Source organism: Ahaetulla prasina, chromosome 10 (genome assembly GCF_028640845.1).
Source record: "Ahaetulla prasina isolate Xishuangbanna chromosome 10, ASM2864084v1, whole genome shotgun sequence".
Classification (NCBI taxonomy): domain Eukaryota; kingdom Metazoa; phylum Chordata; class Lepidosauria; order Squamata; family Colubridae; genus Ahaetulla; species Ahaetulla prasina.
In genome coordinates, this window is record NC_080548.1 from 21,504,648 (window position 1) to 21,531,530 (window position 26,883).

Genomic DNA, 26,883 nt, shown 5'->3' on the forward strand with positions numbered 1-26,883 from the left:
TCGGATCGAGATTTACAACACTACAATAAAAAGGGGCCCCCGACGGGAAGGGCCCGGCCTTCTCCCCAGCCTCCGCGAACAATAGCGGGAGAACGGCCACCTCCAAAGCGAGAGGAACGGGGAAACGAGCCCATTCCGCTTGGCCGCTCGGCCCCTTTGCGGAGCTCGCCTGCCCCGCCGCGGCCCGGGCCTGGCATCCCTCAGGCCGGCCTCCCCAGCGCCTCCTCAGGCGGCAGGGGGCGGCGTCGGGCCGGGCAGGCGGCTTCTTTCCCCGTCCCTCCCCTTCCCCACCTCCCTGCGTTTCGGAACATGGCGGCGGCGGCGATAACGGCGGCGAGGGACTGAAGCAGCCCGGCGCTCGGCCGCAGGTGAGCCCGCGGGCGGGGAGGCCGCCGCGCGGGGAAGGACGAGCTCAAGGGGGCGGAGGCGGCCTGGCCTCCGGGTACGGGATGCGTCCGCCCGGCGTAGGCCCGGCCCTCCTGGGGCAGCCCGGGCCATCCTGGCTGAGTGACAGCGGCCGGCCCGTTCTCTCTTCGGCGGGCTTGTCTGGTTCCCTCTCCCCGGGCGCCGCGGATGGGCCTGCGGGGTGGGCGCTTCCCTCGCCTGAGAGACCGGGGTGTGGTGTTTGTGTTGTGAGAGGGGATGATGGGGGCGTCCCTGCCTCGGGCGGGGGTGGGGGCGGGCAGGGTCTTCCTCGGGCGCGGGGTCTTTTTCTGGCTCCTTCGCCTCGTCTTGGGGAGGTGGGGGGGGGAAAGCCGAGCCTTCCTCCTCCTTCGCCTGGCCTTCTGTGGAGCATCCTGAGGCACCATGGCCTCCTTTCCTGGGCGTGGGGAGGGGAGGAGGGGGAGGGGAAGGGGAAGTTCCCCCCAAGGGAGACCCTCACAGACACACACACACACCCCGGGAGGATGGGGAAGGGGCAGCCCCATCTGGAGGGGCGCTCCTTGGGGAAGGAGGCCCCGCCAAACGGAGGCACGTGTGAAGGGGCTGTCCTGGGATGCAATTTTTTTTTGGGAGGGGGGAAGGATGATTTAGGGGGTGCTGGAAAGGAGCCTTATGGGGGCTTAGGGTGGGGGAGAAGGGGGGAAGCTGTGGGGCAGGGTTTCTAAATGGAGTCTGCAGGGTAAGGGGCAGCAGGAAAGCAGGGTGGGGGGGGTGTGACATGAAAGCAGGACAAGGGGGGGAGTTGTTTTTCTGCTGGGCTTTCTGGAGTCACTTTCCTGTCTGCTGCAGAAATCAGGAGTTAGGATAAAATTTGTCTCTTCCCTAATAGATTTCTTGAACCCTTTTTCTTTCCCCTCCTGATTTGTTCCTCCTCATATGCACCGAGACAAATTCCTTGTGTGTCTAATCACACTTGGCCAATAAAATATTCTATTCTATTCTGTTCCATTCCATTCTATTGATAAGGATTTCCTCTGGTTCCTCTCTTTATCTTCTGCCTGGCTCTGGGATACTCACGGATCCATCGGAAACCTTCCCATCTGTTTGATGTTTTCCCCAAAAGCAATTTGGGATAGCCAGATGCCTGCTTTGGGCTTTCTTTCTTGGGATTAAAATGATGGACTGGCATTTACTGAGGAAAGCAGGCTTCGGAGTACAAAGAAATCCTAAGTATAAATAGAGGAGATATGATTTTAACTTGGTTCTTTAAAAAAAAAATCCAACTTTAATATTAAGTAAATTATCTCCCTCTTGGGAAGAAGCATTTGGCAACTGTAAGCCACCCAGAATTGTCTGGAGTGGGCAGCCATAATAAATGTAATAATACTAATACAGTAACAATTCTAGTTACTGGGGAAAAAATAGTTATCCCTCCCACCCACCCACCCCTCTCTCTCTCTCTCTCTCTCTCTCACACACACACACACACACACACACACACACACTTCTGCAGATTTAACTTGAATTGGCTACTTCACAAACCAGATAATCCATAATGTGGCTTTGCATAATATTTTCAACTGTCAACTAACCCAATGGACTGGGTTAACAAAATGCACTAATCTGCAGAAAACTAATCAGCATTACAGGCAGCCAAGCTTAGCATGCCGTCTGAATGCAGGCGCTAGTTTAGAACAGAATTGTTTTAATGTGTTGTATGAACTCAGCCATTTTGTTTACAGTTGTATGTGCATATGTTTTGGATTGTCATGCAGTCATGCTGTGACAGTTTGGAAGCCCCATATCACGGTGACTTTTCGAAATTTAAACTATGTCTTTTTTTCCCTGATGCTTAATTTTAAATGTGGCTTACATGTTTGAACTTCAGCCAAAAATATCACTGATCGATGCCAGTATTTTGTTTTAGAAATAGGTTGATGTACAAAATAAAGTTTCTAAATTCATCCACATAGAAAGGAGGTTACTTTTCAAAAGCTATTTTAAGTGAGGGGGGTATGTCTATGGTAAAGAGCTCTATTAACAGTAGTCTCTGATATATTCCCTTGATAGCCTAGATTTAGTAGCCCCTTTGATTTTTAAAACTTGCTTGGCCTTTGATTTGCTCTGTCTTGATGGTTATTCATTCAACTGTAAATTTGGCTTACCTGTCAGGAACAGGGTACATGTAATCTCTCAACGAAAGGATTGGTGTTGGCTAAAACATAAATATTAGAAGAGGCCTAAAGGGGTAGCTATTCTTCCGGAGACAATTCCATATTACTGAAATGAAGGCCATACAATTGGATGGACAATCATCCATTTTGTAGTTCAGATGCTTAAAGCTGAACTGTGTTGCATGACTGAATCTTTTTCTGATTTAGTGAATCATGCACAGTGAAAATATAGTTAAAGTGCCAAATGTGTTTATAAAAAAAGGGATATAATGAAATTCTGATCTCAATTGTTTTGCTATTTTGCATAAAGAAGAAAGCCTCTTTTTCCTTGCATGGCCATTTTTTTCCCTCAAAATCTTCCCTCAGCGTTTTCCAGTCACTCTAAATAGAATTTTTTAAAATTATGAATTGTTTGGAAGTACCCGATGCAGCTGCCTTGCTGAAGATAAGGAGGTTTTAATCTGGTTGGCAAATGGATGGGAGATTATCTGGAAACCTTATGCAGGTTGCCTTAAATTCCATAAGGAGAGATAAATATTTTTTTTTAAATGTGGAACTCCTGTCTATCACGCTGTGAAAGAAGAAAATGAACAATTTGTTTTCCAGACCACTAAGCACATTTCAAAATGAAATTGCTTTAAGAAAGGGCAGTTTAAACAAGACAATAGAAAAACCTATCTTTTCATCAAGAAAAGCTGTGATTTTCAGTTGTGGTTTATTTTTCAAAAGAAAAAGCAAATCTTCAACAAGATTCAGATTCTTAGATGGAAGACTTGCCTTCTGAGCCCAAATATTGGAAGGTAGCTGTGGTTACATTTGCTGAAATAAAACTACCTAAAGCCCTTGCTATTAAAATCCCTCTTGTGTCTTATATAATTTAATTTCACATTGGAAAGAGATATAAAAGTTGATCCCTGGATTAAACGAAACAAATGCTGAGGTATGGGCTTCTAGCATTCAGTTTAGACTGAGGTGATTCTGTAGATTTGTGTCAGTTCTGATTGTTTTGTTCTTGAAGTTAAGCTCACAAAATAGTTTACTTGTCCCTGTACAATAAAACCAAAACTAATAACTCTCTTTAATATAAGGCTGTGAGTGCTCAAACTCAAATTAACTTGGAATGGATTTTGTGGGGAGTTTAAATCTGAAATAGACTATGAAGGGAGCATTGCAGTGTTGCAAAACTGTCACCTGTGTATACCATTCTCCAGAGGCTTTGGGACTGCACTTCCACGGCAGTCTGGCCAACGGTTAAATTACAGGAATTGTATTTCAAAAAATCTTGAAGTCAATAGATTGTCCATCCTTAATGTACATATTTATGCATGCTGCAGAGACTTACTTACTTACTTACTTACTAGGGAGAACCTTTCCTTTCTTTCTCATAATATAAGAACTGCTAGATACTAAGTAAAGGTAAAGGTTCCCCTTGCACATATGTGTTAGTCGTTCCCGACTCTGGGGGCGGTGCTCATCTCCGTTTCAAAGCCAAAGAATCAGTGCAGCCTGAAGACGTCTCCGTGATCATGTGGCCGGCATGACTCAACGCCAAAGGCACACGGGACGCTGTTACCTTCCCACCAAAGATGGTCCCTATTTTTCTATTGGCATTTTTTTTACGTGCTTTCGAACTGCTAGGTTGGCAGAAGCTGGGACAAGTAACGGGAGCTCACCCCGTTACATAGCACTAGGGCCTCTGGTGGCTCAACAGGCTAATGCAGCCTGTTATTAACAGCAACTGCTTGCAATATTGCAGGTTCAAGTCCCACCAGGCCCAAGGTTGACTCAGCCTTCCATCCTTTATAAGGTAGGTAAAATGAGGACCCAGATTGTTGGGGGGCAATAAGTTGACTTTGTATATAGCATACAAAATGGATGAAGACTATTGCCTGACATAGTGTAAGCCGCCCTGAGTCTTCGGAGAAGGGCGGGATATAAATGCAAATAAAATAAATAAAATAAATAAATAAAAACTAGGGATTCAAACCCTGAACTGCAGTCCTTTCGATCGACAAGCTCGGTGTCTTAGCCACTGAGCCACCAAGTAAACTGGGCAGTTTTAGGACAAGCAAAATTATCTTTTTGTACAATGCATTAGTCAGTAAATTAAGTCATGGCAAATGAGGCTTGTTTCTGAAAAGAGAGAAACTCACAGAGGGGGATTGCCTTAGGTTGTTGGCTATAATCATTAATGGGTTCTGCACTTGTTGGTGAGGAAAACCGCAGAGAAGATTTGGATACTGTCTCCACAGAAAAGAAGGCTGGATTAGATTCACCAAAAGTCTGACATTCCTTCCCCATCTCCTGTTTTATGTTCTTGCATCCATGAACAGTTGAAACATTATTTGAATGACCTCTAAGACTCCTGCCTTGATTAAGTGGCACTTAAAGGTGCTCAGTTTAAGCCAAGTTAGATGTAACATTTGTCACATAGCTTGAGATAAGGTGTGATTGATGTTTTTAAAAATAACCTATAGCTGTTGCATTGGGAAATGGGCTTGGGTGGGAATTAAATTCTTTGTGGAAAAGAATAATTTCCAAAATACTCGCAATAAGGGAAAAGACAGAGAGGCTGGGTGTGGGGGTGGAGATTACATGTAAGCCATGAGTTAGCTCCCAAGATATTTAAGCATCTCTCTTTAATATATAGTAGATGATTTTGTGCCTTCCAGTGGCTTTGCTGATAGTCTGCAGAACCAGAGGGCAGACTCAATGTTGCAAGCCCAGTATTTATACTATAGATAGGATGCTCGGCATTACAAGGCAAGATAGAAAGACCTACACATGGATTAGAGAACAAATGAAAGTATACGATATCGTCAAGAGAGTAAAAGAATTGAAATAGAAATGGGCAGGTCACATAGCAAGAAGAACTGACGGCAGGTGGACCGAGGCAGTCATAGAATGGATCCCACTTGATAAAAAAGCGTCCACGAAAGAGACCCAAAACAAGATGGATCGACAACATCAGCAAGTATTGTGGGCCCAATTGGCAAAGGAAAGCCAAGGACCATATTGGTTGGAAACATGCGGAAGAGGCCTTCCTGTTGCAGTGGACAGACAATGGCTAAATGATGATCATGATATAGGATTTAGTACTCAGGGCTTCCAAAGATGTTTTCTTATCCAGAATCAATTGAATTGCTAAAAGTGAGACTTAACACTTTCCATTAATTGTGAATTATCTCTCCCTTTTGTCTCCATGTCACAGGAAGTAGGTGTGGCTTCCTCTCCTAAGACTGGCCATTTGCAATGTTGCTGAAGGCTGCCTATCTGGTTGGTATATATTTTTGATGGATTTTCCTGAGGTGCTTCAGATGTTGCAAAATCCTTCTGCTTTCTGTCAAATTTAGAGATGAAATATCTTGGGAGATCTATCGCTTTAAACTCTTGTGACCAAACACTGATTATTCTCCAAAGATAAATCAGTTAGATTATTTTGTGATTTGCATTTTTTAAATCAACAAAGCTATCTCTTTTATTATTGTCAGCCTACCTTTTTTTCCCCATACAACTCAAGGTGGCAGACTCCTGCCTCCTATTTTCCCCACAACAACAGTCCTGTGCAGTGGGTTTGCTGATAGTCTGCAGAACCAGAGGGCAGACTCAATGTTGCAAGCCCAGTATTTATACTATAGATAGGATGCTCGGCATTACAAGGCAAGATAGAAAGACCTACACATGGATTAGAGAACAAATGAAAGTATACGATATCGTCAAGAGAGTAAAAGAATTGAAATAGAAATGGGCAGGTCACATAGCAAGAAGAACTGATGGCAGGTGGACCGAGGCAGTCATAGAATGGATCCCACTTGATAAAAAAGCGTCCACGAAAGAGACCCAAAACAAGATGGATCGACAACATCAGCAAGTATTGTGGGCCCAATTGGCAAAGGAAAGCCAAGGACCATATTGGTTGGAAACATGCGGAAGAGGCCTTCCTGTTGCAGTGGACAGACAATGGCTAAATGATGATCATGATATAGGATTTAGTACTCAGGGCTTCCAAAGATGTTTTCTTATCCAGAATCAATTGAATTGCTAAAAGTGAGACTTAACACTTTCCATTAATTGTGAATTATCTCTCCCTTTTGTCTCCATGTCACAGGAAGTAGGTGTGGCTTCCTCTCCTAAGACTGGCCATTTGCAATGTTGCTGAAGGCTGCCTATCTGGTTGGTATATATTTTTGATGGATTTTCCTGAGGTGCTTCAGATGTTGCAAAATCCTTCTGCTTTCTGTCAAATTTAGAGATGAAATATCTTGGGAGATCTATCGCTTTAAACTCTTGTGACCAAACACTGATTATTCTCCAAAGATAAATCAGATTATTTTGTGATTTGCATTTTTTAAATCAACAAAGCTATCTCTTTTATTATTGTCAGCCTACCTTTTTTCCCCCATACAACTCAAGGTGGCAGACTCCTGCCTCCTATTTTCCCCACAACAACAGTCCTGTGCAGTGGGTTTGTTTGAGAGAGAATGACTGGCCACCCAGCTGATTTTCATACTTAAAGCAGGATTAAAACTCACAGTCTCCCAGTTTCTAGTCTTGATATCTTAACCACAAGACCAAACTGGCTCTCTTGAAACCAGACAGTTACAATAAATATGTCTTAATATCAATTTCTATTTATTTATTTAGAAAATATGATTGCTAGTCTTTCCCTGAATCGGTCAGGTAGTTTACAAGGAACAGTAAAAAGCTTATTAACACAATAACAAAATGTAACAAATGTAAAACACAAGCTAAAACAACATTTCATTAATACATTTCACAGCTGTATTGTTATTTGATTGAGGCCCACTTTAAAATGCTGAAAAACGTAAATTTGTCCAAATGAAGTAATGGGTTCATTCTCCCTTGATTCTTCTAATGCTCAGCAAAATACAGATATTTTTTATAATATTTTTAAAATGTTTGATGAATATTTGATATTCAGGTATGAAGGAAATGCTTTTTTTCTTCCTCTCAGAACAAGGCAAAGTTTTAAGATGTGTTTTATACACCACCTACCTCCCCCGCCCCCTTTCTATCCTTGATCTGCAAGAATATGTGTAGACAAGGGAACATCTTCTAATTAGAATTCACAGCTTTTACTTCCCCAGTTATTTCTAATCTGAAAATGGTTAACAACTTTAGTGTCTTCTAGGGATCAGAATAAATTGAATTCTCACACTTTCTTGGAGGTTATTCTATCTCTATCTCTCCACTGCTGTACTCCTTCAAAAAAGTTGGCTCCTGCTCTGTTTTGCTCTTGGGTCTACAATAGCAAAGCAGTCCAGGAATCTCTTCATGCTATGTGGTTCCCCCTCACCCTCCAACTCTGATAGGCCTCTGTGACCGTGCGAGTATGTTAGTCTTCTCCCATTCAGAATAATATGTATACACAGACAAGCTCAGCTTCTCTACTATTGGAGGCATCTGACTCTGTGCCAGAAATTACAGGAGGCTCCTAGTCCTTTGTGATAACGGTATCTAGGGAACTGTACTGAGTAATGAATTTCTGGAACTATTCACTGTTGTCCCATTGAGCACGTTGTGAGCAGACATAAAGCAGGGCTTCTCCTAATGCAGTGTTGGTATTGACAGTGAGAGAAGAGAGGGTCGGTGAGATGGTCTTTCCAAGTGCACACAATCATTGCTGTTGTGGAATTTATTAAAGCTCATTAATCCTGAATCTTACCCTTGATCTCATTCTTTAACATCAACAGTGAGAAAGGAGCCAAGTTTGTTTTCCTTTCATAGAATGTATAGTCTATCTTCTGCTAAGTAAGATCCTTCTTGCCAGGGGTGAAGTGTTACTGGTTCACACCGGTTTGGGCGAACCGGTAGTAATAAAAGCTACCCATTCGGGTGAACTGGTAGTTAGAAAAAGCCACTGGTTCCTACGAACCGGTATTTCCGATGATCAGTTGTGCCGCGCGGTTTATATTCACCAGAAAGCAAGAAACCCTGCTTTCTAGCGAAGCTAAATCACATGGCACAGCTGTTTCACCCTCCCCTCCTCTGCTGTTCTACTTACCTTGTCAAGCTCCTTTTTCCACGCGCAGCGTGCATTTGGGGTGCACTACACATGCGTGGGCAGCAAACCGGTGGCAAATTGTGGAGGATTTCACCACTGTTTCTTGCCATCTTCCCAACAGTCGTCCCCCCCTCTCTCTCGTTGCAGAAGCTATAGCTAAGAGACTTTTAGTAGCCAGGAAAATTACATTTGCTCCCTGCCTCGTGGCATGTCTGTTAGCTCCAGGCTTGTCCGGGCTGCTTGCCAGAAGTGTTTTGGCCTGTTCTAGGCTTCCCGTTTTCCTTGCTATTTTGCAATTTTAAGAGGAGGCCAGCCATCGGGAAGACGTCTGCATGGGAGCAACTCCGAAGAAGGGCTTGCTGGACATTCCCTCAAGTTCCTGGGAAAATGAGATAGTGATATGTATAAATCCTGGTTATTTTCCAAAAGATTTTTTAATATGATCTTCCTGGATACACATGCTCGGAAAAAAAGTATTTTGAACTTAGTGAGCATATTCTTGGTAAAAGAATAAAAGAATTCTGTTCTGATCCTTAAAGTCATATAAAGGGAAATCTAATTGAGTTGCAAGAGTTTTAAAAGTGTACATTAAAACATAATAATCAAATTAGGATGTTATCAGGGATGGGATTCAAAAAAATTTAGCAACTGGTTCGCTGCCCAGTTGCTGGGTGGGTGTGGCCTACTCGGCCTCCTGCACCACAGTGGGGGGTGAGCATTTTCACCATCCCCAGGCTCCGGAGACTTTCCTCAAGCCTCCAGGAGGGTGAAAACAACCTCCCCTGGGCTCCGGAGGCCCTCTGGAGGTCGGAAACTGGCCTACGTCTGGGAGGCCTGTTTTTTGCCCTCCCCAGGCTCCGGAGGCTTTTCTGCAATTTCCGGGAGGGCAAAAATGATCTCCCCTGGGCTCCGGAGGCCAGAAACGGGCCTATTTCTGGACTTCTGTAACTTCTGGGAGACCCATTTTCCGCCCTCCCAGAGCTTCCGCACGGGCCCTGCACTTACCTGGCATTCAAAACGGGCCACGTGGAGACTCCTGGGAGGGGCAGGGTGGGAGGGGCCAGCCACTCCTTGCAACTACCGGTTCAGCGAACTAGATGTAAAATTAGCATGACTGCTTAGTATGACTGATCGTCACCGGTTGGCTTCTGATGAGGTCATAAATTACATATACTACTGTATGAGGCTGACAAACTGGATTCTCAGCCACAGTCGCCACTTGACAAAGCAGGAAAAAAAGATGGATTTTTTTAAAAAACAAAAATCTATGAATGATAAACCTGTTCCTTCAAAGGGAGTGCAATACCAAAGCAGCTAAGGCAGTTTCCCTTGCAAAAAAAAAAATACCACTGCAAAAAAACCAGAATGGAATGGTTACAAATAGTTGATTCATTCATGAGCCCCGGAGATAAAATACAGATGTTTGCAAAGAATATTTGGTTTGAACTTTGGGATTAACGAGAACTTGATTTGCAGTAGGGCTGCTTAAAATTCTTGACTACTTCTCAAGAAAAGTTTTGTGTGTGTTCTCTTTTTACTTCCAGTCCTCTTCAGATTAGTAAACCTAAGCCAGTTGCAGAGTGAGGCCCTGGATCAGGCAATATAATGCGGAAGCCAAGCCCTCAGAAAGGTAAGTCATATCACTCGGTTTGCTAATTGCTTCAGTAAAATGACACGAGACATTAATAAGGCCATTGGTGAAGGGAGTGTAGGCTCTTAAGCAAACATCCAGACAAGAAAGACATTGGGTTACTTTAAATACCAGCGAGCTAAAAAACCACTTCAAGTTAATGTTTATCCCTTTCTTCTTTCATGCCTTTTGTTGGGTGGTTTTTGTTTCTTCATCCTTTTTACCTCTATTGCGTGCATACTTTTGGACAAATCTAATTCCTGCAATAAATACGTTTGTTGGCCTCATTAAAGACAAGGAGCTGCTCTCAAGTAAAGCTATATTATCTTTATCATGAAAACCCTTTCGATAAGAACATGACCCTTCTCTAGGTTAAATCAGGTTCGTCTAATAATCCCACATTCTTTCTCACCATGGTTCTCTAGTGCAGGGGGTCAAACTCAATTTCACTGAGGGCCGCATCAGGGTTGTGTTTGACCTTGGGGGGGGTGGAACCGGAGTGGGCGAGGCCAGTTCAACGTCACTCATGTCGGGGGCACCTGTGGCGGCCCGAGCTCTCTGCCAGTGAAAACGGGCTCCCAAGCTCCGTTTTCGCCCGTGACCACCTCCTGCAACCCTCTGCCAGCGAAAAGGGAGCTCGGGAGGGCCTCCCTTTTCTCTGGCAGAGACACTGTAGGCCAGTCCTTTGCTGTTTCCAGGGCGGCCCCCAGGCCAGTTCTAAGCACCCGCGAGCCGGATTCGGCCCCCAGGCCTTGAGCTTGACACCCCTGCTCTAGTTGGTTCTCAGGAATGGAAAAAAAACTACTGTAATCCTCTCCTATATATGTGCAACTAGTACTAAAGATCCGTGTTGTAATGAATGCTCTGCTAGTGAGGCTGACAATTCGCTTATTTTGCCTGGGATGTGTAGTGACTGGCCACCTTTTGGATTTCACCCCCGCAAACTCCCTACCTTCTTGCTCATCAGTGATGTTTTTTTGCCCTCATGACATTTTTAAGGCAGTCCTAGCTTGCCATTCTGTGAATGGGCTGAAGGGAGCTCTTTTGAGCCCATCCTGCCTCTTTGGCACCATATGCTTACAATCTCAGCATGGTGCAAGCCGGTACTGTGTTGGCAGATGCCTCCTTGCCTTTTAATGAGGCATGAAACCAACAAGCAGGCTACAACACAGTACTTTCCTCTAGCGGCTGTAATCTTCTCTTCTCCAAGAGAAATTATGCTTGGGTTGTGACATATGAATGCCAGGCAGATTTTCTTTAAAACTCTTTGTCTGTTTACTGCTCTCTTTTGCCTCTTCCTCCTCCTACCCCACACAACTAATCATCTTTAGAAGGATAGAATAGAATAGAATAGAATAGAATAGAATAGAATAGAATAGAATAGAATAGAATAGAATAGAATAGAATAGAATAGAACAGAATTTTTTATTGACCAAGTGTGATTGGACACACAAGGAATTTGCCTTGGTGCATATGCTGTCAGTGTACATAATAGAAAAGATACGTTCATCAAGATTCATAAGGTACAACACTTAATGATAGTCATAGGGTACAAATAAGCAATCAGGAAACAATATCAATATAAATCGTAAGGATACAAGCAACAAGGTTACAGTCATACAGTCGTAAGTGGAAGGAGATGGGTGTTGGGAATGATGAGAAGATTAGTAGGAGTGCAGACTTAATAAATAGTTTGACAGTGTTGAGGGAATTGTTTAGCAAAGTGATAGCGTTCGGGAAGAAACTGTTCTTGTGTCTAGTTGTTCCGATGTGCAGTGCTCTGTAGCGTCGTTTTGAGGGTAGGAGTTGAAACAGTTTATGTCCAGGTTGTGAGGGGTCTGTAGATATTTTCACAGCCCTCTTTTTGACTCGTGCAGTATACAGATCCTTAATGGAAGGCAGGTTGATAGCAATTGTTTTTGAAGAGCTTCTATTTTTTTTTTTTTTTTTTATTTATTTATTTTGTCACAACATCATACAAAAAGATTATATAGTATATACACATATAAACATATATAGGAAGAAGAAAAGAAAAACAATAGGACAGGAACGGTAGGCACGTTTGTGCGCTTATGCACGCCCCTTATGGTCCTCTTAGGAATGGGGTGAGGTCAATAGTAGAAAGTTTTTGGTTAAAGCTGTTAGGATTATGGGAAGAGACCACAGAGTCAGGTAAAGTATTCCAAGCACTGATGATTCTGTTGCAGAAGTCGTATTTTCTGCAATCTAGATTAAAGCGGTTTACATTAAGTTTAAATCTATTGGTTGCCCTTGTATTATTGCAATTAAAGCTGAAGTAGTCTTTGACAGGAAGGACATTACAATAGATGATTCTGTGAGTTAAACTTAGGTCTTGTCGAAGGCGACGGAGTTCCAAGTTTTCTAAGCCTAGGATTTCAAGTCTGGTGGGATAAGGTATTTTGTTGTTTTCAGAGGAATGGAGAACTCTTCTTGTAAAATATTTCTGGACACGTTCAATTGTATTGATGTCAGAGATGTGGTGAGGGTTCCAAACAGGTGAGCTGTATTCTAGAATTGGTCTAGCAAATGTTTTATATGCTCTGGTTAGTAGTGTGGTGTTTTGGAAAAGAAGCTGCAAAATTAGGTTTACAACTCTTAGAGCTTTTTTGCTATGTAGTTGCAGTGGGCTTTGGCACTTAGATCATTTGACATGAAAACTCCAAGGTCTTTAACGGGATGGGGTCGTCTGTAAGGTAATGTCCATCTAGTATGTACTTAGTTTTAGAGTTCTTTTTCCTATATGTAAGACTGAGCATTTGCTGGTTGAAATTTGGAGCTGCCAATTTTAGCCCAAGCGGTTAGATGGTCAAGGTCGTTTTGAATGATAGAAGTGTTGTCTGTGGTGTTAAATAGTTTGACATCGTCAGCAAAGAGAACACAATTACTTGAGATATGGTCACAAAGATCATTAATGTATAGAATAAAGAGTGTTGGTCCAAGGACGCTGCCTTGAGGAACGCCACTCTTGACAGGAACAGGATTTGATAAAGCATTGCCAATTTTGACCACTTGTTGTCTGTTAGACAGAAAAGCAGATATCCATTTGTGGAGGGGTCCTGAGATGCCATAGGATGTTAGTTTAAGGAGAAGTTTATCGTGTACTACTGAGTCAAAAGCTTTGCAGAAGTCTATGTAGATTGCATCTATTGATTTGCCTTGATCTAGATTTGAAGTCCATATGTTTTTGCAGTGGAGAAGTTGTAAGTTACATGATAACTTTTCCTGAAACCAAATTGTTTGTTGGAGAGTAGGTTGTTAGTTTCTAAGTGTGAGGTAATGGATTGATTGATGATAGATTCCATGACTTTGCAGGTGACGCAGCAAAGGGAGATCGGTCTGTAGTTTTCGACTAAGCTGGGGTCTCCTTTTTTGAAGATGGGGATGACTGTGGCTAGTGACCAAAGTTTGGGAAGAGAACTGGTAGTGAAAGCTTTATCAAAGATAATACTTAGGGGTTCAGCTATATTAATGGAAAGTTTTTTTAAGAAATATGCACATAGACCATCAGGTCCAATAGAAAGCGATGGTTTTAAGTTGTGAAGAGCTTTACCAACGTTGTCTTCTGTGAAATCTATATGAGTTAAATCATCATAGTCATTGCTGGTTCGTTTGTGGAATGTTGGATATGTGTTATCGGAGTTAACAAAAACTGAGCCAAAGAAAATGTTGAAGAGGTTTGCTTTGACTGTTTCGTCATTGCATTCTTTGTTGTTAGAATCTTTTAGTGGTGGGATGGATCTTGAATCTTTAAGTTTACTGTTGACAAAATTATAAAAGGCACGATTGGAATTTGTGCGTAAAGGTTTTCTTCTTGCTTGGTGTGGTAATTTGTGCATTCAGTTTTAATTTGGTTGCATATGTTTCTGTAACGGTTTCTGAAGTTTGTAACATAGCCTTTTTGTTTCTTTTCAGAGGATTTTTTTGATTGAAGCTTTTTATTGATATGGGTAGTTTGTTTTCTTGGACATGGTAGTCATTCGTGGTACATATAATTTAATGACTCTATTGATTTCAAGTAGGAAGATTCTATAGAGGTCATCAGCGGTTATGCAGGTTGCAAACAGATTTTGCCAGTTCAGAAGTGAAAGATCGTTGTTTATAAGGTCGTAATTGGCTTTCTTGAAGTTGTAGTTGGGAGTTCTGGTGTTATGACGAATTAAGTATGGACGTATATTGAGACGAAAATCAATCATGCAGTGGTCACTGTTTGAAAAAGGTTCTTTAATTTGTAGTCCGTAAATTGAGTTTGGATTGTTGCAGAAGATGAGGTCAAGGCAGTTGTTGAGTCTTGTATTGTTAGTTACAAGTTGTTCAAGACCTAGGTTTGTAACAGCGTTGTATAGTGTAGTATGGATTGGGTCAGTTGAACATTCATTGGTTGTCCAGTTAATGAGAGGTAGATTTAAGTCACCAGGAAGATAAGAGGGTATGGGCAAGAGGTAGTCCATGTTAGCATTGAGGTTAGCATATTTGCGTGGGTAATGTCATAGTCGGGGGCTCTGTAGCATAGTAAGAATCGAAGAGTAGTGTCAGGGGATAGGTCGCATACTATGGTTTCAGGAAGAGAGTTTATGTGCTACTTGGATATTTTTAGATTCAGTGTCTTTTGTAAAGATAGCCACTCCACCACCTCTTGGTTTTCCCGATCTGATCGATAGACTTGATATTCTTTGTTTGAGATAATGGAGTCAGGAAGGGATGAATTCAGCCATGTTTCGCAAACAAAAATGATATCAAATGTGCCACTGTTTAATAAGAGGATAAATTCAGGTAATTTGTTGACTATGCTTCTTGCATTTATCAATTTGCATTTGAGATCTGATATGATTGGTGTTGAAGAGGTAAGGCGTGCATACCTAGTTTTGGGTGTTAGTAGGTTGGGGGTTGTGGACAATAGATGGTTGTATAGATGGTTGGATGGTAGTTTGGGTGTTTGGATGGATGGTTGTTTGGATGGCTGGTTGGGTGGATTGTTGGGTGGCTGTTTGGATGGCTGGTTGGATGGCTGTTTGGATGGCTGCTTGGATGGCTGCTTGGATGGCTGTTTGGATGGTTGGTTGGATGGTTGGTTGGATGGCTGGTTGGATTGTTGATTGGATGGCTGTTGGTTGGATAGTTGGTAAGATGGTTGGTTGAATGGGAGGTAGGGGGATGGGTACTTGGTTGAATACTGGGATGGCTGGTTGATTGTTATGGGTGATGGGGGGTTTGGAGGTGATTTTTTGATTGCAGGTTTTATTTTTTATGCAATCAGCATGGTAGTCGATGTATAGGTTGGATTCACCATTGTCTTGTCTTCTTTTAAGTTCTGTGCGAAGTTCACGAGAGCGTATCCTTTGTAGAAAGGATAGGTCAGGACGTGATCTAAGTTTACTGTAGGTAGGGTTGGATTTAGCAATTGAGTTTATAGTCTTTATGAATTTGCGTTTGCTGTCCTCATTAGTGCATATAACTCTACAAAATCTTGGTGCTGTTGTCCCATCGCTGTTTTTATATTCTGGTCCATCTCTGGAGACAGCAATTATTTCTGATTAAACCAAGATTTTTTGTTTGTTTGTGTAGCTTCCTGCTAAATTTACCCAGAATAATATAAGAGGAGATTGTAGTGAAAAGCACAGGTTGTGCACACTTTTGTCACTCTTCATTTACTGCAGAAAGTAGAATGGTTTTTCTCATGCCAGGTTTATGCTGGTGCTGCTGGTGCTGCTTGCTGCTTCTCCGCTTTTAACTTCCTTCTGCTTTGAACTGCTTTTGTGTCTCTGATGGCTCCTCCCTCAGGATTGGTAGTCCCGCCCCCTCCGCCCTCCCTGTTGCCCCTTTAAAGTAAGAGCGTATGGAAGAAAAGAGCAATCCAGGTGAGCCTGCTGAGAAGCCGCTGGAGCCCTGGATAGTAAAGATGCTGCTTGATTAGTTAAGACAGAGCCCGGCCTCCACGGATGTGAGCCTCTCGTGCTCAGTTTATCATCATTTTCCCAGAGTACAAATCCTTCAGCTGAAAACTGCTGCTGTGGTCTCTGGTTATGACTGCTATATAATACAATTCAGAACTAGCACCTGTGTTTTTAACCACGTGTCTCTCTCGAAAGCCATTGGAGGATATACAGGGGTTGTCATCGTCACAGGTTGTTTTGTTGTTGTTGTTGTTTTGTTCTTTTTTTTTTTTGACAGCAGCTTTCTTTTCTCACTTTTGAACATCTGTCCTCATCAGGGTTTGTTTTTCTCAAAATCAGTGACAGCTTGCAAATACAGTTTCACCTTTGGAAAGCCGGGAAATAGTTCGCTGCAGCCAAAAGGCCAATAGTTCCCAAACCATGCCTTAGGGAGAGTATTAGAATTTTCAGATGAAAACGCTATAAGGCTTGTGAAACATTGTGTCTCGTTTGGCCCTTAATTGAAAATGAATAAATGTGTTTTTATTTAATTATGGAGGCCTGTAGACCAAGGATGTCACGATGTCTAGGCATTAGATTGCTGACTCCTAAGGGTCTCTTGTGGCTCAACAGGCTAATACAGTCTGTTATTAACACAGCTGCCTGCAATTACATACAATTACTGCAGGTTCGAGTCCCACCAGGCCCAAGGTTGACTCAGCCTTCCATCCTTTATAAGGTAGGTAAAATGAGGACCCAGATTGTTGGGGGGGCAATACAAGTTGACTTTGTATATAATATACAAATGGATGAGACTATTGCCTTACACAATGTAAGCCGCCCTGAGTCTTCGGAGAAGGGCGGGATATAAATTCAAATTAAAAAAAAAAGTTTTGCCAGCCTAACCCTAACCTGTGGGGGGTGGGAGAGATACATTTGCAAAATGTCAGACACAGTATTATAGTCAAAAACTCACCTCTTTAGCCCGTATGGCAACCTTCTCTTTTTTTCTCTCTCTCTCCCTCCCTCCCTCTCCCTCCCTCTCTCTCTCTCTCACACACACACACACACACACACACACACAGAGTGGAATATCTGCCATGATTCTATCCCACCGTCCTGCAGATATATCCACATACCCTTGGACACGTCTGTCTTGTGGCGGTGCTTGAGAGTTTCAGAAGATGATGTGGCACTCAGACAAAACAAACAAAATGTTAACAAGTTATGACATTTATGTAGTTACTTACCAAGCGTATCTAAATTATATTAAAGTATCCAAAATATCTTTACAGCCCCCAAGGTATGTCACAACTTGTGAGCACCCCTAATGTTTGGAAATTGAAAGTTGGAAAATTTGTGACGCCCTAAGTTTTCAAAAAGGGACAAAGATTAAAAGTGACTGCACTAGATAACTCCTTGAGATAGGTCTTCAACTAGTTAAAACAGGCACTATAAATACCACACACAGAGCAGCACACACTCTTCTACAGAGTGGTTCCCTGAGGCTGGGTTCCAGCACGAGTCCGAAAGCTTGGCAGACAAAATCTCCAGTCCTGGTGACCGACCCAGATTGAATCCTGCAGGTCTACTGGATCCTGGATCCCCAGTGTAGTTGCTCAGTCATTTCTCTGTTCATTTTCTTTCCGCTATTAAGATTATCGTGTATAAGCTAGGCAGAGTTACATATTTTTTTAAATAAAAAAATTACATAAACCGGAACAGGGTGGTCTGAAGGAATGCAAGTACTGTATTTTTTTTCCCCTTGGATTGAGGGCAAAAAAAAAAAAAAGTTGACTTGATTTGCTTAGTATAGGAAAGATGTCTGACAATGAAGGTGAAAGATGCTTTGAATTTGTCCAAGCCCTAGTAAATATGTGGCATATTTGCTTACTTGAAAAAAAAAAGTTATAATGCTGTAATGTGATTAATGTGGGGTTATTTTCTTTTTACTCACTTTAATGATTTTAGCAATAGATTGGAAAGATGGCAAAAAGCACAAGTATGGACGTCTATCTGAACCCCCTTCTCAGTATCAAGGTATGGATGTGTCCGTGCTCTTTTTTTTCTTCCTTGGAGAATTAGGACATGATTCTTCAGAAAAAGTCTGCAAATTTGGCTCTTTTAAGACTTGTGGACTTCAACTCCCAGCTTTGCTGGCTGAGGAACTCTGGGAGTTGAAGTCCACAAGTCTTAAAAGAACCAAGTTTGCAGACCCCTGACATAGATGAAATGATCTCGTTTGAAGTGTCCACAAAGCTGCCTTATACTGTACTGAACTCACTCAATTTGATTAATTAAAATTAATTCTAGCCCCAGAGTTTCAAGTAGAGACTTTGCTCTTTTAAATGAGATCTCTGAGGCTTTATAGAACAGTAACAGAGTTGTAAGGGACCTTGGAGGTCATCTAGTCCAACCCCTTGCTCACGCAGGAGACCTATACTAGGGATTCAAAAAACAGATGCTTTTACCTGAAGAATCTCAGTCTCTGTGCTGATAAAGAAATCATAATCATAGGCATCTGTTCTGGGCAAACAGTTTGCAAAAAATGCAGTTTGTGAACTGCAATAAGGCTGCATATAGCTAATAACGCAGTGGCTAAGTTGCTGAGCTTGTTGATCGAAAGGTCGGCAGTTCAGCGGTTCGAATCCCTAGTGCCGCATAATGGCGTGAGCTTCCATTACTTGTCCCAGCTTCCGCCATCCTAGCAGTTCAAAAGCACCTAAAAAATGCAAGGAGAAAAGTAGGGACCACCTTTGCTGGGAAGGTAATAGCGTTCCGTGCACCTTTGGTGTTTAGTCATGCCAGCCACATGACCACGGAGACGTCTTCGGACAGCGGTGGCTCTTCGGCATTGAAACGGAGATGAGCACCGCTCCCTAGAGTCGGGAACGACTAATACATATGTGCAAGGGGCATCTTTACCTTTACCTTATAGCTAATGAGTGCAATATCTCTGATGGACTCAGAACTCAATGTAAGCACACCAGCTCAACCCTTAAGGTGATACATCTGAGATAGCACATTTCTATAAGCATAATTGGCAGTGAGAACGATTAATCAGTTTGGAACAGCTTGCTTTCCAATGTTGGGGGTTCTCCATCATGGAGGTTTTCAAGAAAAGATTGGACAACCATTTGTCCAGGGATAGTATAAGGGCTCCTGCCTTGGGCAGGGGTTGGACTAGAAGACCTCCAAGATTTCTTCCAGCCATTCTTTGCTTGAAGTCGCTGCCATTTTGATGAACACGATTTATGTGAACCATGGCAAGATGAGGTGTTTTCTTTGCGGGCTCATAATTATTGACTTTTTTGTTGTTGTTGTTCGTAGATGTGAAAAGTTTCATCTAATTCCCACATAACAGCATATAGTCACAAGTTAATCTGTAGTTTTAAAATTTGGTATCTCTTGGTATCTATAAAAGGAGTCTTTTTTTTTTTTACACAAAACAGAGGCTGGGGAGCCATCAATCAGGAATGCTGTCGTAGTGAAATTCAAGTTATCAGCAACAGTTGGACTAGTGGCCTTTTAAAGTGGGAAAGATGTAACCCCCTTATCAAATTTCTGATGGTGACCTTCTCTTGTGCAGGCCCTACTGTCCTGCTTGTTGACATTGATAAAGTGGTGGTCATTAAAAACATAGTTTCAAAAGGAGGATTGGATTATTAGAGGAATGGCCTTCTTATTACTATTAGCCCATGATGTCTAACTGAAACCTTTTGTTGTGGCTCGCCAGCGGCCAGCAGAGCTGGCAGCAGATTCAGACAGTGAGGAGGTTATGGAGGAATGTGGACCAGTCCTGGAGTCTGGGAAAGGCTCAGACTAGGGCTGTGAGTCAGAGGCAGAGAGTGGGCCAAGGTCATCTGATAATTCTTTGCTGCCTCCAGAGTATGATATCAGCGAGGCAGAAGAACAGCATGAGCCTGTTCCCAGTGTGCACGTGCACAGAAATGTCAGGAGACAGGAACAATTAAGGAAACAGGGTCGACTTGGTAGTAAGGCTTGGAGATGATTGGCCCCTCCCATAAGACATAAAAGAGAAACTTTTGCAGGAAGCAATTAGTTCATCTGGTCGGTAAAAGCTCTGTTTGACTCTGTGCTAAGTTTGGCCTTGCCCTGCATGTGGCAATTAGTTCTCTGGTAGCATTCCAAGGGAGATAAGGTGAGTGTTTGTAAGCACTCCCCTGATAGACTGTTTGAGAATCCTTTCGGTCTGTGAATGGCAATAATTCACAGCCATTTGAATTAAAGAGGTTTGCCGGGACTAAGTTTGTGCTGTATACTTTCTAAGGAAGCCTAGGTCAGAACATCCTTAAGCCAGGTCCGCTTTACTTACTAATATCTAATATTTGGGACCAACAGTAGGGAAGAAAATTGCCTTTTTATTTTGTTTACTCTGGAGACATGGTTAGGCTGGGTATGCTTATTTAATTGGCTTGTATATGGCGTGTGTGTGTATGTGCTGTTTATGTGAGTTTATTTGTATCTTTTCTTTTGAGTTAATTTTGCTGCATTCCCATAGTATGAGCCATATGGAGCTGGCAATATGAGCAAGCCCTTAGAGAAAAGAGGGCAGGTTGCCACTGAAAACAGTTGAATGATTATCAAAATGTAACGAAGCTAATTGTTGCATGAAAAACTATAAAAACAAATGACGTTTTGTTAATTCTCTTATAAAGCTGAAAACCCTTTTTTTTTTTTCTGCTATATTAAAAGGTCATGTGGTAATTATTAAAGTATTGTTAAAAGTACAATACTTGACTTTTCACCCTGGCTCAGCTTATACACCATAGTAAACACTAAATCAAAGAATCAAATATAATAAGGATTATCCATAGAATAACCTACGCCCAATCAATTAAACCATGTTGGGGTTTGATGTGATGGTCTGAATCACAAAATACCCAAACTAGCCAACCTCTTTTTATCTTAGTTCAGCATAAGATTATGCTAACTTTTTGATTCTATGTCCCTTTACAAAACCATTTTCAGACTGTGTACATGCCTTCTTACTATGCACAATCCATATTCAAGGATGACTATTGCTATTTCCAAATCTTGATGTAATAATCATGTTAATCTAATTCAAAGCAGCCAGAAACCACATGATTGGAGATTATATGAGCTAAGATAAGACAACTATTTAAGACAATATAATATATATAATATAATCATCATCATCATTATCATCATAAATATTTATATTCAAGTAAGACAATCGTATAAGATAAGACAGCCATTTGTCTGAAATAGTTAGGGTTTCCTGCTTAAGTAGGGGGTTGGACTAGAAGACCTCCAAGGTCCCTTCCAACTCTGTTACTCTGTTATAAATGACAATCTTTTGCCAAATAGAAAATCTTGTAGAATTCTGGGGCATGGCATCATCATCATCCTATCTGGCTTCTAATGTCAGCGTCAAATCAAATGTCTCTCTAAAGTTTATAGTCACATCATTGGAAAATGCTAACCTAGCATGATTTGTGAACATAGTAGCTGTGTTATATTGAGATCCAACTCTGCACCCTAAACAGTTTCCTTTTATTTGTATATTAAGTGGGCCAGTTCATTTTAAGAGTACACTACACAACTGTTCAAAGGGATGTGGTGGCTCAGTGGCTAAGATGCTGAGCTTGGCAGTTCAGCGGTTCAAATCCTTAGTGCTGCCTAACGGTATGACTCTCGTGACTTGTCCCAGCTTCTGCCAACCTAGTAGTTCGAAAGCACCTAAAAAATGCAAGTAGAAAAATAGGGACCACCTTTGGTAGGAAGGTAACAGCGTTCCATGCATCTTCAGCGTTTAGTCATGACGACCACATGACCACGGAGACGTCTTCAGACAGCGCTGGCTCTTCGGCTTTGAAACAGAGATGAGCACCGCCCCCTAAAGTCGGGAACAACTAGCACATATGTGCAACGGGAACCTTTCCCTTTCCCTTTACACAACTGTTGGAGAAATATTACTATATTCTTTTGCCTACCAATTAAAAACAGAAGTACCTGTTTTAGATAACATGAGAATATTGCCAAAATGTCAGGTTTGTGTGTTCCTTTCTCCTTCTTCTTGAATTCATTATGCCCTCATAGCCTGACACCAGTACTATAAACATTTCCCTGAGAATGATGAGTCAAGGGAAATCTTGTTATAATGATACAAAAACTGTAAAAAAAAAGTCAATACATTGAAGTAGACATTAGAGAAAGGAACTTGATTCACAGCTTCCATTTACATTGCCATGTCTCAGACGTCATAACATGTAATTGAACCCTAACAGTCCATCTTGAATTCTTTGTTTGGATGAGGAAGCTGTTTGTGGCAGAAACACCTTTACTTCTGATATTTTACAAGCTGCTTTGGGAGACTTGTTAGCTAAGAGTGGAATGGAATGTTAAAAAAATAAGTAAGCAACAAATCTTTTTAGTAACATGCAATGTTACTTTGGGATTCCAAAGACACGGAGAACACCTTATGAAATATAAAAGGAGAAGAATATAAAAGCATGTACTCTGATTCGACTACAAAAGAAAAGCCACTTGCTAGAATAAATATACTGCTGTGTGCCCCTGGGAAAATGAAACTGGAACATGCTATAAGGGTAGCACATAAACTAAAAGCTAAATTATACTTAAGCTTTGGCTAAGGTAAATGCTCCCATCCTGTGCCAATCCTTTTATGACTAATGCCCAGGTAATTTATCATGTCTCAGACCTCCATTCAGACCAAGAATTGTTGAAAAAGAGTTGATTTGTTATTATTATTTTTCCTGCAAAGAGGCCAAAAGGGCCCTCGGTAACCAGCAGAGCGACAAAGTGTTTATTAAAGACCAAGTGGCTTTTTTTTTTTCAACCTTGCCTCCAAACCTTTCATCACAGCCAACCTTTGTTCTCCATCTTCTCTTCAGGTCATTTTGCCTGGGATAAATACTTGAAAGAGACATGTTCCATCCCAGCTCCTGCCCATTGCTTCAAGCAGGTAATGGAGCATTCCATGTTCTAAAAGAGTTGGGATGAAGGGGTCTGCTTCTAGTCGGCTCCTATACAAGTATGGAATAGACTCCTCTGCCTTCTGTTGGTGGGAGAAGAACAAACAAAGCAGGTACCCGGTTGTAAATTCTATACTAGAACAGAACTGAAAAAAAAAAAAAGGTGCACTATGAGTTCTAGAGTTGATGAAATAGCTCAGGAACCTTAATTCGCAGGTATCGTTGATTTAACATGGGCTGTGTGTACCTAAAGGGTGCAGGTAGTCCTTGACTTAACGACCATAGCTGGGACCAGAATTTCCATTGCGAACGGAACGGCTGAGTCACGCTCAATTTTACAGTCTTTTTGCCATGATTGCCATGATTGTTAACTGAATCATTGCATTTGTTAAGTGAATCATACAGCCGTTAAATGAATCCACCTTCCTCCCTTGACTTTGCTCGTGGGAAGCCAGCTGGGGAAGGAAATGCAAAAGGCATTTACGTGTCTTCAGGATACTGTAACCATCATAAACATATGGCGGTTGCTACACACCCAAATTTTGACCCTGGGGATGCTGCGATGATTGTAAGTGTGAGAGCCAGTTATAAGTCACTTTTCCAGTACTGTTGTAACTTCAAATGGTCACTAAACGGATGGTTGTAAGTCGAGGCATACCTGCACATCCAGATAAGACATTTCCTGTTTTTCTTCTTACAAAATAACTCCAGGAAAAGGGAATTCGTTCACTATTGCTTCCCGCTTGTGACCTCTCCCTCTCCTCTTTTTTCCACACTGATTTTACTTGTTTTTAACACTGAAATCTTATTAGAGGGAAAGAGACAGAAAAAACGCTGACAATGTGAGGAACTAGCCTGGAAGGACTTAGACCATTGCATACACATTCATAACACATTATGATTGTTTCAGACTTGATGTAAATAATTGCTTTAGACTAAACTTTAATTAAACAGGATTATTGTCATAATATCTGAGCTCAGATATGACCTGCTGGGTATTGTCTTTGACTAGAATTTTAAAATAAAAGCCACTTTTACATAGATGGAATGCACTGTAGTAACCAAAGGGAATAATTGCCAAAAAAATGAGTCAATGTATAATTCTTAGCATGCCCATTGTTTTAATATCATTTGCAAAGTGAAAGTATGAGAAGCAAAGATTTTGGAGTACTGTGGAAGTTTCAGATGTAAGATGCTTGTAAAGGCACTGAGTGTAATTCCTAGCATGTTCAGTTCAATGGGATCAAAGTAGGCAATATTGTGGGAATTGGGTAGATGGTCTGACTTGCATAAGAATAGAATAGGGATAGGATAGGATAGGATAGGATAGGATAGGATAGGATAGGATAGGATAGGATAGAATAGAATAGAATAGAATAGAATAGAATAGAATAGAATAGAATAGAATAGAATAGAAATCTTTATTGGCCAAGTATTGGACACGCAAGGAATTTGTCTTGGTACATACTCTCAGTGTACATAAAAGAAAATATACATTCATCAAGAATTCTAAGGTACAACACTTAGGCTACAAATAAGCAATCAGGAAACAATATCAATATAAATCGTAAGGATACAAGCAACAAAGTTACAGTCATGCAGTCCTAAGTGGAAGGAGATGGGTGATGGGAACGATGAGAAGATTAATAGAAGTGTAGATTTAGTCAATAGTTTGACAGTGTTGAGGCAACTTACCATGACCTCAAGAGTGTTCAGTGGAAAAGGTAAGCATGGAACTGGTTTAGTAATAATAAAGTGGGACCATTTGGTTGGAGTATGAAATCCTGCCTCTTTTACCTCAAAAGATACTGAAGAACAAAAGGAAGGAGAAAAGCTTAGATTTTAATGTCTTCAGTTGAAGAGAGTTAATCTTCTGTTGATGGTTGGATTCTCCTCTCTTCCCCCTGTTCCTTATCCTGTTAATTTCTCTTTTGCATACTTGACTGTGAATCACAGCCCCAAAAGTTTTATTGATGTTCAGAAGCCAGGAACAATGTAGGGAATGAGGAGGAAGGAAGAGGCGTTTGGGGAGAGCATAAAATGAACTGCCTAAAGGATGAAGCGTGACCAAAAGCCTTCTTCTCCTCAGTCTTATGCCCCACCCAGCAACGAATTCAAGATCAGCATGAAGTTAGAAGCCCAAGACCCCAGAAACACCACGTCAACTTGTATTGCCACTGTGGTGGGGCTGACAGGTGCCCGGCTCCGATTACGTCTTGATGGCAGTGACAACAAGAACGACTTCTGGCGCCTGGTAGATTCTTCAGAAATCCAGCCCATTGGCAACTGTGAAAAAAATGGCGGGATGCTCCAGCCTCCTTTAGGTGAGTTGAAACCTCCTTTGGCCCAAAAGAGGATTACTTTCATCAGTACCAGGAACGGTATCCCTGGCATGTGATGTTTTTACAAATACGATGTTCTTGACAGACATGAACATTGGGCCTTATCTGACAGAATGAAACTCAATGGTGAAAAAAAGTAAGGTTCTACATATAGGCAAGAAAAACAAAATGCACAGGTACAGTATATGTGGTACCTTGCTCAATAGTGGTGACTGTGATCTCGGAGTCCTAGTGGGCAATCATTTAAATATGAGCCAGCAATGTGCAGCAGCTGCCAAAAAAGCCAACACAGTTCTAGGCTGAATAAACAGACGGATAGAATCAAGATCTCGTGAAGTGTTAATACCACTTTATAATGCTTTCGTAAGGCCACACTTGGAATACTGCATCCAGTTTTGGTTGCCACGATGTAAAAAAGATGTTGAGACTCTGGAAAGAGTGCAGAGAAGAGCAACAAAGATGATTAGGGGACTGGAGGCTAAAACATATAAAGAATGGCTGCAGGAATTGGGTATGTCTAGTTTAATGAAAAGAAGGACTAAGGCAGACATGAATAGCAGTGTTCCAATATCTCAGGGGTTGCCACAAAGAAGAGGGAGTCAAGCTCTTCTCCAAAGCATCTGAGGGCAGGACAAGAAGCAGCGGGTGGAAACTAATCAAGGAGAGAAGCAACTTAGAACTAAGGAGAAATTTCCTGACAATTAGAACAATTAATCAGTGGAACAACTTGCCTCCAGAAGTTGTAAATGCTCCAACTCTGGAAGTTTTAAGGGATTGGATAACCATTTGTCTGAAATGCTATAGGGTTTTCTGCCTAAGCAGGGGGTTGGACTAGAAGACCTCCAAGGTCCTTTCCAACTCTGTTATTCTATTCTATTCCATTCCATTCCATTCCATTCTATTCTATTCTATTCTATTCTATTCTATTCTATTCTATTCTATATACAGTGTTTGCTAATCCAGGAGGCCTCTTGTTTTACTAATTGCCTTTTTGTTGTGGTTAGTGTTGATAGAGGAAGTCCCATCTCTTTTATATTAATCACTCAGAAAAGCTGCTGGCTCCTGAAAAATCCCTCATGACTTCAATAAATCACAAGCACCTGGTGCTCTTGCCATATCTAACAGAAGACTCCTGAAAATGAAGAGAGTCTTGCTTTGTCTTCCTGAAAAGCACAATCTGTTATCGATTCCTAAATTTGCTGAGGTTAATTCTGCTTTCCCCCTTTGCTGTCCATGGTGGATTCCAAGGAATTACTCTCCAAGTTGTAAGCAAGTCAACTCATGCTAGCAATAGCAATAGCACTTAGACTTATATACCGCTTTACAGTGCTTTACAGCCCTCTCTAAGTGGTTTACAGAGTCAGCATATTGCCCCCAACAATTTGGATCCTCCGATAAATACTAAGGTGAGGACTGCTTAGCCATCTCGAGGACTTTCTTTTGTTTGCTGTATTTAC

At 41.7% G+C, this 26,883-nt stretch overlaps 1 protein-coding gene across 9 annotated transcripts in view; it reads left to right on the forward strand.

Annotated features, from left to right (window-relative positions):
• Window positions 1-275: 275 nt before the first annotated feature.
• SCMH1 (Scm polycomb group protein homolog 1) overlaps window positions 276-26,883 on the forward strand; it is a 56,183-nt gene continuing 29,575 nt past the window's right edge. For 3 of the 9 annotated variants that reach the window (XM_058195751.1, XM_058195753.1, XM_058195759.1), the window contains exons 1-6: window positions 276-368; window positions 6,667-6,731; window positions 10,128-10,213; window positions 18,076-18,144; window positions 23,004-23,074; window positions 25,174-25,408. In XM_058195751.1, the coding sequence (XP_058051734.1) occupies window positions 10,189-10,213; window positions 18,076-18,144; window positions 23,004-23,074; window positions 25,174-25,408 (400 nt within the window). In that variant the 5' untranslated portion in view covers window positions 276-368; window positions 6,667-6,731; window positions 10,128-10,188. Of the gene's footprint in view, window positions 369-6,666; window positions 6,732-10,127; window positions 10,214-18,073; window positions 18,145-23,003; window positions 23,198-25,040; window positions 25,409-26,883 lie in introns of those variants that run through there. The other 6 variants (XM_058195754.1, XM_058195760.1, XM_058195752.1 and 3 more) reach the window with 5 other exon arrangements.